Source organism: Typha latifolia, chromosome 6 (assembly GCF_019914945.1).
Source record: "Typha latifolia isolate L0001 chromosome 6, TyphaL0001v2, whole genome shotgun sequence".
NCBI lineage: Eukaryota > Viridiplantae > Streptophyta > Magnoliopsida > Poales > Typhaceae > Typha > Typha latifolia.
Genome location: NC_133091.1, coordinates 12616722 through 12630543, shown reverse-complemented (window position 1 = coordinate 12630543; position 13822 = coordinate 12616722). Strand labels below are relative to the sequence as shown.

The window sequence follows — 13822 nt, the reverse complement described above, 5'->3', positions numbered from 1 at the left end:
TAGGTTTTATTATTCTCATTCTCCTAATTCTCCTTCTTCTATCCGGATTCCAGAGAGCTCCGAGCTGCGGCAATGGCGTTCTGGTGGCCATTGCTCGTCCTCGGAATGGCGTACGCACTGTGCCGCTTCTTGCTCATGCTTATTCCCCCAAATGTGCCATCAATCGAAGTCGATGCCTCTGATGGTAACTATTGCTAAGATTTATTATTATTATTTTTTTTCACTTCTTTGGCATTGTTTCTTTCTCCTGGTCTTTGCTGTCCCTTTTATGGTTTATGATCTCGAATTCGTTGTTGGCGATAACAATCTGATTCCAAAAAATCCGATCAAAATAAATTAAAAATAAACTTACAAATTTCAGAATATAAATTCTGAATAGTCGAGTCTAGTGTTGGACACTATCTCCTTAAGACCAATTCGCCCTCCACCGATTGCTTCGAATGCAGGTGGACGTCGGTCTCCCAGGATACAACGACTGCCTTGCACTGGAAAGGAAGCAACTTTCTAATGCCTTGATTAGACCTGAACCGTGCTGTACTCTCTCTCGACCAGTAGACTCAAACTAAAAAGACTCGACAATAAACTCTCTTATGTGTATATTTATTATGCAGACTGACAGCCTATTTATAGAGGTAAACAGGCTCGACGAAAAGATGCAAAATCACCGAATGGATGCACCAATTCGGGTCAGAAACTAATTTATAGTTACACTGTGAAGGGATGCACCATTTGGGTCGAGTTCAACCAACTAACTGAATTGATTAACTGTTTATCGACACCACTTCGATCCCGAATCAAATCAGACTTGAACCCGAACCCGTATCAGGCAAAAAATAAAATTGGATTTTGACCCGTGCGTGCGAACCGAACCGAGCCGAGCCGGGCCGGGTGGCGCGCGTGTGTGTGTTAGGTTGCATAGTAACCTTTACCCACAAAATAGGTACCCCTTTTGGGGCCCAAAGCCCATAGGAAGTTTGTTGCTTATATACCATACTAACATTTCTCAAATATCCAATATGGTACTAAACTTACTTTCCTTTATTTCCCATTGCCATGATACCCACTTTAGAGCCAATTATCATTCACTTCTCTTCATGAATTTGATTAAGTGAATATATGACAATAAAGTATGCTTTGAGCTAAATTGATTCCACCATTAAACCATTATAAATAATGTGTGGGCCCCACTTAAAACTTAGCTCAAAATTAATAAAATATTCATGTCAAAATCATGAAATTACCAACAATCCCCCACATGAATGAATTGGCTGAAAATGCATATGAAATGCAGACTTGATCGAGAGTACAACGAAAAGTTACCGCATCAGGATAGGTAGCTTTTGGCTTTGAACCTTCCATAGTGAAGTATTATCGGGTTTATTCGCTAACCAGTGAACATGATGTCTTGAACTGTTCAGCTTTTGTATAAACCAAGACAATAATACTCACACACGCTCTTTTCAACACGGTCGGTTCTATATGTTGTGTCCATTTCGGCCCCGGACGCGCGCGCTCGGTAATTCTTTGAGTGCTCTAGAGATTTAGCCTTGTCATCTCATAGAAGCGGCCCACTTCACACTCACATAGGTGACCTCTTATTAAGAGTATCCCTGCCATACTCCACTTGGATTTCCAAAGTATAAGAGTCATTAAAAGCATTGCTTACCCTAACACTTAGTACAGGTTTATCACTATGTCATCATAGGAAAGGTGTAGGAAATTTAATTCCTTAGTGATTTCAGAGAACGCCCCCACAACTCGGTTGTCCCTTTGAACCTAGATCTTGGGATCTCCAGTCAACTAGGTTGGGTTGCCGTTGTGTCGTTACTCTAGGTGGTAGGCTTCAAACCCATTCCCCTCGATGAACAATATACTCGATCTCTTGTTAAACCCTTAGTTAATGGATCCGCGATGTTATCCTTTGATTTTACATAATCAATGGATATTATACCATTTGAGATCAATTGTCGCATTGTATTATGCCTACGACGTATATGTCGTGACTTACCGTTATACATCGACTCGTGCCCTTCCTATAGCCGATTGACTATCGCAATGTATGCAAATTGCGGACACAGGTTTTGGCCACATAGGAATATCTTCTAAGAAATTTCGAAGCCATTCTGCTTCTTCTCCAGCCTTATCTAATGCTATGAATTCAGATTCCATAGTAGATCTAGCTATACATGTTTGTTTAGAAGATTTCCATGAAATAGATGCACCTCCAAGTATAAAGACATATCCGCTCGTGGATTTGGTATCTTTTGTATCAGATATCCAGTTTGCATCACTGTACCCTTCAAGTACTTCTGGATATCTTGAATAGTGCAATCCATAGTTAGTGGTGTATCTCAAATATCTCGAGTACCCTAACTATCGCCTTCCGGTGATCACCGCCCGGATTACTTGTATATCTACTCGGTTTACTCACTCACAGTACGCAATATCCGGACGAGTGCAATTCATGATGTACATCAAACTACCTATTATCCGAGAATATTCTAACTGAGATATACATACACCTGTATTCTTTGTGAGATGAAGATTCACATCTATAGGTGTTCTGGCTATATTGCTACTATCTTTATCAAATTTATCGAGTATTTTCTCAATATAATGTGATTGAGATATAACATACCCTTCGATTGCCTTAGTGATCTTTATACCAAGAATCACATCTCGCAACTCCCATATCTTTCATATCGAACTTTTTAGCCAACATGTTCTTGGTAGCTTTAATGACATTAATATTACTACCAGTTATTATCATGTCATCCACATATAGACATACAATGACATAATTATCTGAAGTGCATTTCACATAAACGCATTTATCACATTCATTAATGTGAAAACCATTTGACATCATAACTAAGTCAAATTTTTCATGCCATTGTTTAGGTGCTTGTTTAAGCCCATAAAGAGACTTAACTAATTTGCACACTTTTCTCTCTTGTCCTAGAGCCACAAACCCTTCGGGTTGTTCCATATAGATTTCTTCATTTAATTCACCATTCAAGAATGCAGTTTTCACATCCATCTGATGTATTTCCAGATTATATAATGCCGCAAGAGCAATTATTAATCGGATAGATGTTATTCTTGTTCTTGGTGAATATGTATCAAAGTAATCTATTCCTCTCGTCTGTCTATATCCTTTGACTACAAGTCTCGCCTTGTATTTGTCAATTGAACCATCCGCTTTCATCTTTCTTTTGAATATCCATTTGTAACCCAAAGGTTTACAACCTGGTGGAAGATCCACCAATTCCCAGGTATGATTTTGCAAAATGGATTCAACTTCACTATCAATGGCTTCTTTCCATAAAGGAGCTTCAGGAGTAGACATTGGTTCCTTATAACTCTGAGGTTCTTTTTCTAACAAATATGTTAGAAAATCAGGACCAAAAGACGTAGAAGTCCTTGCCCTCTTACTTCGTCTAGGTTCAATATCATTTTCTTCTTGCATAGACTCTTGGTCATGCTTATTTTCATAAGTTCTTTTGAGAGAACTTATTTCTAATGTAGATTTATATGGAAATGTATTCTCAAAGAATGATGCATTCCTAGACTCAATAATTGTATTCTCATGTACCTCTTTAATTATCTCGATTTGTGAACCAGAATCGATATGCACTATCGTTATGAGCATAACCAATGAATATACAATCAATAGTTTTAGGTCCAATTTTTGTTCTTTTAGGAACTGGAATTGCAACCTTTGCTAGGCACCCCCACACTCTTAAGAATTTATAGCTAGGTTCTCGACCTTTCCATAACTCATAAGGTGTTTTATCCAATTTCTTATGGGGTAACCGGTTGAGAATGTGATTTGCAGAAAGCAAAGCTTCCCCCCACAAATTCTGGGGTAAACCAGAACTTATTAACATGGCATTCATCATCTCTTTTAGAGTTCTATTCTTACGTTCAGCAATACCATTTTGTTGTGGAGCGTAAGGAGCCGTTATTTGATGAATAATTCCATTTTCTCGCACATATTTGTGCAAATGGTGACTCATATTCACCACCTCTATCACTTCTTAGCATTTTAATCTTTCGCTAAGTTGGTTCTCAACCTCTAATTTGAAATGTATAAACATTTCTAATGCCTCATCTTTGCTTCTTAGCAAATACACATAACAGTATCTTGTGCAATCATCAATAAAAGTAATAAAATACTTTTTTCCACCTCTAGTTTGAATAAATTTCAAATCACATACATCAGTATGTATAAGTTCTAAAGGTTCTGTACTTCGTTCGACAGAATGAAACGAAGTCTTAGCCAATTTGGCTTCAACACATATTTCACATTTTTTATTTAAATCAATATAGAAATTAGGCAATATGTTATGATTAATTAATCTACGTAATGTACCATAATTAACATGTCCTAATCTACCATGCCAAATTTCATAAGACTCAAGCAAGTAAGAAGAAGATTCTTCTTTATTTATTTTTGGAGTTACAGTCATTACATTCATCTTAAAGAGGCCATTTGACAAGTAGCCCCTTCCAACATACATGCCATTTTTGATAAGTACAAACTTATCAGACTCAAACACCAACTTAAACCCTTTCTTACTCAATAATGATCCCGAAACCAGATTCTTTCGAATGTCGGGCACATGCATTACATCATTAAGAGTAAGTTCTTTTCCTGAAGTCAATTTTAACACAACCTTTCCTATTCCTTCCACCTTGGAAGTTGCTGAATTGCCCATGTAAAGTTTTTCATCTGTCGCAGTTTGATAAGACGAAAACATCCACCTATTGGCACAAATGTGTCGAGTAGCTCCAGTGTCTACCCACCATTCTTTAGGATTACCACCAATCAGGTTTACTTCTGAGACAACAGCAGAGAGGTGCATATCATCAACATCAGAACGAAGGTGTTCTATTTCATTGGCTTGTGGCTTCTTCTTTTCAGAGTTCTCATTCTTTGAGTTCTCCTTCTTTTTCCTCAAGCGGCGATCCCGAGCACGATGCCCTTGTTTGTCACGTACGTAACATTTGCCCTTGAACTTCTTTGCATTGCCACTTTTAGAGCCTTCGCAGTGTGCTTCCTTTTCTTGTCCTTTGTGGACTCCACAACATTTGCCTTTGATACGCATCGGCTTCCAATTTTCTTTTCAGCAAGACGATTGTCTTCTTCAATCCTCAATCTGACAATAAGTTCTTCAAGTGTCATTTCCTTGCGTTTGTGTTTTAGGTAATTTTTGAAATCCCTCCAAGATGGTGGCAGTTTTTCTATAAAAGCCGCCACTTGGAATGATTCATTAATCACCATCCCTTCAAAGATGAATCTCATGAATTATTACTTGAAGATCTTGCACACCGGTTAATCACTGGTTTAGTGTCAACCATCTTGTACTCAAGAAATTTACCGACTACAAATTTCTTTGCACCGGCATCTTCGTTTTGTACTTCTTGTCTAAAGATTCCCATAATTCCTTAGGACGTTTTTCTCGAACTATACACGTTATACAACGAGTTGTCCAGTCCATTGAGGATATAGTTTCGGCAAAGGAAGTCGGCATGCTTCCACGCATCCTTTGCAAGCAACTACTTGCCTATCGGTTTCCTCCTTTCGGAGTTCGGGCACATCTTCATGTAAGAATTTAGCCAAATTCAAGGTGGTCGATAAAAGAGCATCTTCTGTTGCCATCTCTTAAATTCTGCACCACAGAATTTTTCAGGCTTTTCTCCATGAACTGTAGGTACTGTAGGAGCAGTGATAGGGGAAATAGTACTCTTTACTATTTCAGCCATCTAAAAGAATGAAATAAAATTAAAATCCGATAAGAAGAAAAGAACACTTATTATGCAGACTGACAGCCTATTTATAGAGGTAAACAGGCTCGACGAAAAGATGCAAAATCACCGAATGGATGCACCAATTCGGGTCAGAAACTAATTTAGATGCACCATTTGGGTCGAGTTCAACCAACTAACTGAATTGATTATTGATTAACTGTTTATCGACACCACTTCGATCCCGAATCAAATCAGACTTGAACCCGAACCCGTATCAGGCAAAAAATAAAATTGGACTTTGACCCGTGCGTGCGAACGGGCCGGGCGGCGCGCGTGTGTGTGTTAGGTTGCATAGTAACCTTTACCCACAAAATAGGTACCCCTTTTGGGGCCCAAAGCCCATAGGAAGTTTGTTGCTTATATACCATACTAACATTTCTCAAATATCCAATATGGTACTAAACTTACTTTCCTTTATTTTCCATTGCCATGATACCCACTTTAGAGCCAATTATCATTCACTTCTCTTCATGAATTTGATTAAGTGAATATATGACAATAAAGTATGCTTTGAGCTAAATTGATTCCACCATTAAACCATTATAAATAATGTGTGGGCCCCACTTAAAACTTAGCTCAAAATTAATAAAATATTCATGTCAAAATCATGAAATTACCAACATTCGTCGCAGTGTTGGAGGAGACGAGCCAGAGCAAGAAGAACAGCTTCATTTATGTGAGATCTAACGAATGTCTTTTCCAACTCTTGCGATCTCTAAAAGTGATGCGATATAGTAGTTTTGAGTTACTCCCAATTTTCGGAAATACCATGATAGCATTGCTGTGATCGGAAGCTAACAGTTGCGGGATAGTGTGAATCTTGTTAATGTGAAACGTTATGGATTACCATTTCGAATTTCAATCAATTTTGCATCCTATTGTAGTATTAGTTTTTCTTTTTATTTTTAAATTCGTGTTTTTGTTTTATTGCTTCGAATTGTACCGAATGAGCTTGTCTCCATATTTTGTATAACTTTTTGCAGATACCAAGAAAAGGGAAGGTAGCACAAACAGACAAAGTCCAATGCTATGAGCCTGCTACCATGAAGTATCTGGGATACTTTCCTGCATTGACTCCCGCTGAGGTTGGTGGTGATAACTTTTTAAGCAGTGGACACCAGATGCATTATTCGTTAATGTACATAATGGACGTTTCTGGATTCGTTCAATTTTGTGAACCTTTTGATTTTGGAATGTATGTTACATGCTGAAAAAGTAAGAATGTCATAGAAATTCTGACTTGGATCTGTTGTTTATCTATAGCAAGTTCTGTTCTTATGGAAGAAATATAAAATATAAAAAAATAACAGAGTAAGATGGATTGTTATGAATTGCTTCCTAATGCAATTGATTACCCCATATACGTCTTTTGCTTCATGACAACTGCTGCTGGATCCCAGTCTGGTACATTTATTAGAAGATACCAATTCTACAATAAGAAGTGGTGTTGTTGGATCAGGTCGAGGAACATGTGGCACAAGCTAGGAATGCACAACAAATATGGGCAAAGAGTAGCTTCAGAGAAAGGCGTCAATTTTTACGAATTCTGCTGAAATACATAATTGACCATCAAGAGCTGATATGCGAGTAAGAACATTCAATCTTCATATAAATTCTGCCATTTTTGCATGCTCTGTACTATACTGCTATATGTAGTTCATAAATGTTTCTTTGAGGGCATCAGCTGTCAATTGTTTCTAATGAACAGGGTTCTTCAAGTTTTAGTTAACCAGAACTTTTGTTTCTTAATTTTTGTTCCATATTATACAAAATTTAAAACTGATTGTCAGTTCATGTTTATATAGGATATCTTCCAGGGACACTGGAAAGACAATGGTAGATGCTTCGTTAGGTGAGATAATGACAACTTGTGAGAAGATCACTTGGCTTCTTAATGAGGGTGAGAAGTGGCTAAAGCCTGAATACAGGTTAAGTTTCAAATTTATTCCACTAAACTGGAGAACTTTGATAAACTTGCTCGTAATTATCTGCCCCAAAATTATCGTCTGGGTTATTAAGTATATCAGATTTGGTGAGCAATATGCTGAATTTAGTTAAAAAGAGTTTTTTTTTATCAAACCATGTCAAGTTATAGATTAGGACTTTGGCATTTTCCAGATCTTCTGGACGATCAATGTTGCACAAGAAGGCAAAGGTTGAATTCTATCCCCTAGGAGTGATCGGGGCAATTGTCTCTTGGAACTATCCTTTCCATAATTTCTTCAATCCAATGCTAGCAGCAGTATTCTCTGGAAATGCTGCAGTGATAAAGGTATATTACTTGTTTATTATTCTTTCCTGGCCTTAAGTTGGGATGTCCAAAAACATGCTGGCAAAGGATTTCCTCTTCTTGTGAATGATCATTGTCTTTTTGGTCTGTTGACCACCATTAAGCATTTCTTTTTCCTGCTTGACTCAAATTATAAAGAGTTGTAATGTGAGGCTGTTTGGAAACAGACTGTCGCATTTTGACGCAAAACATGTTCATGCAGGATCATTTAAAATTTTCAAGGATTTTTTTCAACTTTTGGGGATGAGATATTATCACAAGTCATAACCCAATATATTGCACTTATGACATGAAGACACTTTTTTTTTTCAATGATCAAAATAGAGAAAACTCCTTCCCTTCCATCTGGTTTGCTGCCTAGATAAAGCTATTAAATCAAAAAGGTCAAATGACTATGATTTATTTGGATGACTGTTTCTTTTGGGAGATTCCAAAGCCTGTGCCTTTTTTCCCATCATGTGCTTTGTTGACATCCAACTCACCCAACTCTCACTAAATAACTATTTTGGTGCATCCCAATATTTGTTATAAATTTCTGGATCAAATGCATATTGAACCAAAATACCCCTATGAATGTCATTGACTGATGCCAACCAATTGGTAAGATCTTTTCCTCGATTTGAAGTATATGTTAGCTAAATTATAATACTTATTTACAGGATTAAATGGTTAATAATAAAGTACCGATAAGGGGATTGGAAGATGGGCCAGGTCAGTACAATGAATGACGTTTCTGGATGTAAGGTTTTAAGATAAAATTGACATAGAATTCTTGAAATAATTTCTTTGTACTTGGACATGTCACCTAAACTGTCTTGCATAGAAAGTTCATTCTACATGTTAATGTATCATCTTGTTGATTACATATAAGACACTTACTAAAATCTAATAGGATTCTTTTTAAGGTCTTTGAGTAATTCATGAGGTCTATCTGTTAAAAGGGTTAGAATGTTTCAACAAGAATAAAGCTGATTAGTTGTTAGGTATACATCTGCTTATTAAATTTTTTAACCATGTTGAAACTATTTTCAAAGTGCTGCACTTCTAATATAGAAGTGAAACAAGTCATGCTATTCTACTAAACTCAGCAAGAACCATAATTGAAAAAAAATAGTTGCAGATGTTCCATTTTATCATATTGTTTATATTCTGAACATAATTTAATTTTCGTCCTTATATATTGCCTGTATTATTACTTTTACCCTCTTGCATGCCAGACACTTGATTAGGCATATAACTTGACATTTACTATATCTACGCAAAGCCAAGTCTGAACAACTATGCCACAATTTTTTTAAGAGTGTTTTGGATGAACATGTTTTCTTGCCACTACGGCGGTAATGTTTGACTGAAAGGCCTGACAGAAGAGTTCAGATTCGGATAGATAAATGTACATAAATAACTTTTTATACTAGGTCCATTGGTTTGTCATCTTTCTAGACGCGGTTCCCAATCGTTCTTTGAGTGTAAACTCCTCTTTGGCTGTACTGATAACTCAATCTGCTTGTAGGTTTCTGAGCATGCAAGTTGGTCTGGCTGCTTTTATTTTCGAATCATACAAGCAGCTCTTTCTGCAGTAGGTGCTCCAGATAATCTTGTCCACATAATAACAGGGTAGGCATGGAACTTACACATCTCATACTTGCACTGCAATTTGATTTCTATCTGAATTGATGCAAGATATTCTACTTTTTCTTTCTTTTCAGATTTGAAGAGACAGGGCAAGCTCTAGTATCTTCAGTTGACAAAATTATTTTTGTTGGATCACCTGGTGTGGGAAAGATGGTATTATTTCTCCTCTTTTAGTTAACTATACTTACTACTAAATCAGTTTAGTTTGGGTTGATCAACCTTGCAGATTCGACTAATAAGCTACCATTTTTAAGGAACATTATAATTATAACACTACTGTAGCATTTTAAGAACGTGAGAGATAGTCAGAAAGAAAGTTCTTAATTGAAGGCTATTAGTGCCCCATTATCTTTAAACATACTGATTTCATTTTGCCTGGAGGAATATGGGATTTAAAGTTTGTTACGAAAGCTAATTTAGAAGTATTAGCTCCAACTTTAGTATCCTTACTGAGAGATAGAATGGATGAAACAAGCATAATATCGTGTCATCCTTTATATTATAGTTACTGTTTAGACTGAACAATATCTATTATCTTGGAAAATGATGGACAAACATTTGGTGGAGAAAGCTAGTCCAGGATGCAGATCATCTCCTATATTTGGAATCTATATGGTCCTCTAGAGATGAAGGATATATGCTTGCAACAATATTATGTCTAAGAATAAATATAACAAGATTTTGAGTTTGTGTTTGTTTGGTCTAATCCATAATTTTCGTCTTCTTGACTGAGGGAAAACCAATTTGACTTCCTTCCTTTTAGCACTTTCCTTTTCATTCCCTTCCACCTTTTTATATCTTATTACAGATTATGCAAAAGGCGTCAGAGACGTTAATACCTGTCACTCTTGAGCTTGGTGGAAAAGATGCATTTATTGTCTGTGAAGATGTCGACCTAACTACCGTATGTATCTCTTTTAGTTGTAATCTCTTCTAATTGCAGCTGTGAAATGAATGTTTTCTCTTATTATTCTGATTTTCATGTTCTTTTCTCAAGCAATTTTTTGTGAATTTTATCACTGTTTGCTAACCTATCACACACTCATCAATTTTAAGGTTGTGCAATTTGCCACTAGAGCTGCTCTCCAATCTAGTGGGCAAAACTGTGCTGGTGCAGAAAGATTCTATGTCCACAAGGATATCTATCCCTCGTTTGTAGATCAAATTGTCAAACTCATCAAGTCCATATCTGTTGTAAGTACATGCATTCTTGCACTGCTGGTAATAGCCTTTCTTTGATAGAGTTTTTTTTTCCCCAAAAAAATCTGTTTTGTCCTACTTGGCCAAACCCACCTAGAAAATAAATGTAGTCAAGTTCGCTCATGTTGGAGAAGTCTTTATTTGATTATGAGGCTTTGCCATTTGGCTCCTGAAAAAACTGTGGCTTCTCGTACTAAATAGATGCCTTTTGAAACTACTTATCAAAGAATTTTCTTTTGAAAAATTAATTGATCTGAACAGACTTTGTGGAGTGCTGTGAGTCTGCCTTTGTTAAGGGTGGAGAACATACAGAAACACATGCTTTTACATCATGCCGTGTTATCTTTTCTTTGATGTAGAATTTATTGCCATGAATTGAATATCTTATGCTATGTAGGGTCCCCCCCTATCTGGAAGATATGATATGGGTGCGATATGTATGCAAGAGCATTCTGAAAAGCTTCAGAATCTCGTGAATGATGCCCTGGAGAAAGGGGCTGAAATTGCTGGCAGAGGTAGCTTTGGTAACTTGGGGGAAGATGCAGTTGATCAATTCTTTCCTCCAACAGTTGTAATAAATGTTAATCACTCAATGAAACTTATGCAAGAGGAGGTATCCTGGAAACTGGAAACAATTGAGTTTTTAAATGTTTCTTTAATCAATTACCAGGCTCTTCAAATGATGAAGTTTGATTGACCTACAGACTTTTGGACCAATCATCCCAATAATGAAATTCAGCTCTGACGAAGAGGTTATCAGACTTGCAAATGACTCTAAATATGGGCTTGGTTGTGCTGTATTTTCTGGCAACAAGAGGCGCGCTACAGAAATTGCTTCCCAACTGCACTGTGGAGTGGCAGCAATCAATGATTTTGCTTCAACTTACATGTGTCAGGTAAATGAAATACTTTTTTTCCGGTCATTTTTAATTCCCAAGCTAGACTGTTTGCCAAGAAAAATAATCCTTTAAGAATGTGCCTTCTCCATTTCCAATTAAAAAATGCAAGTGCTTAAATATTCAAACCTGTAAGTTATCAGGTAGATTATGCTTAGATGAAGTTTGATGACTTACAGATCATGTCATTGTCTACAACTTTTCTGAGGTAAATGTTCTTTTATGGATTAGGCATCAATTTTTTTTATAGAAAATAAAATGTGTTATAATCATTTATGAGAAAAGTGGGCTAGGCCCAGTTATATTTTGTTATGATTTATGAGTTTCAAAACTAAGATAGTTGCAAAGAGAGAGGGAGGAAGAGAAGGTATAAAAAGAGATGGTTGGGGATTGCAGGAAGCGACTCCTCCAAACCCTCAAAGAAATGCATTATAATAATTAATCTGCAGTATGTTTGAACATAATGCTATCTAGGATAGACAGTTTATTTAGTCATCATAAGCATTTTGGTCGAGTAGATATAGTTCCTATTTTAATGTTTGTTCATTTAATTAAAAAATATTATAACCTGTTGTTGATGATTATTAAGCTGGTGGTGAATGATTGTGATATTCCTATGGACTTCTGATGTAAGACTGGATGGCCTAGGAGAAGTGTTTATCTCTGTTAATTGTACTGTAATATTAATTCACTGAGTTTTATTGCTCGAGGCAAAGTTATGGAGTCAAGTGTATAGCTTAATATTATCTTCTGAATTTGTTCCCCAGATTTTTGCCAAGCAAAAGATTGTTCTCTTCTCATCCACCTTATCTAGTTATTGATCTTTCCTAGCCTGTAAAAAGTTTAGCTCTACTAGTATGGCTGATGTGCTCCCTTAAATGTAAAAATTGCAGTTTATATATATTTTTCCCATGTAGTCTTTGCCCTTTGGTGGTGTAAAGCACAGTGGATTTGGTAGATTTGCTGGTGTGGAAGGTCTGCGAGCCTGCTGTCTTGTGAAGTCAGTGGTTGAGGATAGATGGTGGCCGTACATTAAAACAAAGATCCCAAAGCCTATCCAGGTCACTTCTTAGGCAACACACAAAATTAAAAAATGTTGCATTTCTTATGGCCTTAAATTTTTATCTTTCTCTTGCAGTACCCTGTCGCAGAGAATGGCTTTGAATTTCAGGAATCACTTGTTGAAGCTTTATATAGCCTGAGTGTGTGGGACAGGCTGCGGGCATTGGTTATTGTAATGAAGTTCCTTTCAGAGAAGAATTCTACTGCAGACACCGTGAAGAAGAGACAATAAGTAGATGCAACTGAACTCAGTGTTATCTACTCCAGCTTTGTTTGGTGAATTTCCTAAACACATCTTTCAGCTGACATCGGCGAATCCTGATTAGCACCAGATGTTGCCAACCAAGATAGTAAATGTGTGGCGATGGTCTAGAATCTATGGCCATTGGCTAATTTCAATTTACAAGTGCTACAGCTTCACTTTTCGGTAGGAGAAAAGAACGCCGCTGTGAGTATCTAGATCTGTAAAGGGGAATTGTAAATTTGTCAGAAAAACCTGCCCTCATATTACTATAACTGGATTTTAGGACCAATTATTCTACATCTTAAATGCATATATAGTATGCTTAAAGTAAAGGTACATTTACTGAATTGTTGTTCTGAATAAGGTATCATATTGTCTGGTTTTACATGATAGGCATCATCCTCACTAAAAACACATCCAATGCTACTTGCAGCAACAAGAATGATGATATGTGGTTCCTGAGGATCTTCATATCACTGGGAACAAGCTATAGATTTTTCTTCTATATTTTGGAAATCGTAGATATTAAATTAAATGCTTCAAAGAGACAATGTAAATTGTAAAGGACCTTCACAAAGTTGATTCTATTTGGAATACCTGCCATCTGTATGTTCTATTTTTCCTGAGATCAACAAATAGCTTTGCTTCACTTCTACTACTTGAATATGAATCACAACCATTTGT

At 36.7% G+C, this 13822-nt stretch overlaps 1 protein-coding gene across 1 annotated transcript; it reads left to right on the top strand.

Annotated features, from left to right (window-relative positions):
- The first annotated feature begins 72 nt into the window (after window positions 1-72).
- On the top strand, window positions 73-13470 carry LOC140790540 (aldehyde dehydrogenase 22A1-like). Its single transcript, XM_073140662.1, has 14 exons — window positions 73-184; window positions 6447-6490; window positions 6798-6899; window positions 7274-7401; window positions 7620-7742; window positions 7933-8086; window positions 9615-9718; window positions 9811-9889; window positions 10545-10640; window positions 10793-10930; window positions 11334-11549; window positions 11641-11832; window positions 12750-12893; window positions 12971-13470. The coding sequence occupies exons 1-14, from the start codon at window positions 73-75 to the stop codon at window positions 13124-13126; spliced, it is 1788 nt and encodes a 595-aa protein (XP_072996763.1). The 3' UTR covers window positions 13127-13470.
- Window positions 13471-13822: the final 352 nt, after the last annotated feature.

Coding starts and splice junctions, on each gene's coding strand:
- LOC140790540 (XM_073140662.1), top strand. CDS start 73: ATGGCGTTCTGGTGGCCATTGCTCGTCCTCGGAATGGCGTACGCACTG. Junction 10,931..11,333: donor TCATCAAGTCCATATCTGTT/GTAAGTACATGC, acceptor TATGCTATGTAG/GGTCCCCCCCTATCTGGAAG. Junction 12,894..12,970: donor AGATCCCAAAGCCTATCCAG/GTCACTTCTTAG, acceptor TTTCTCTTGCAG/TACCCTGTCGCAGAGAATGG.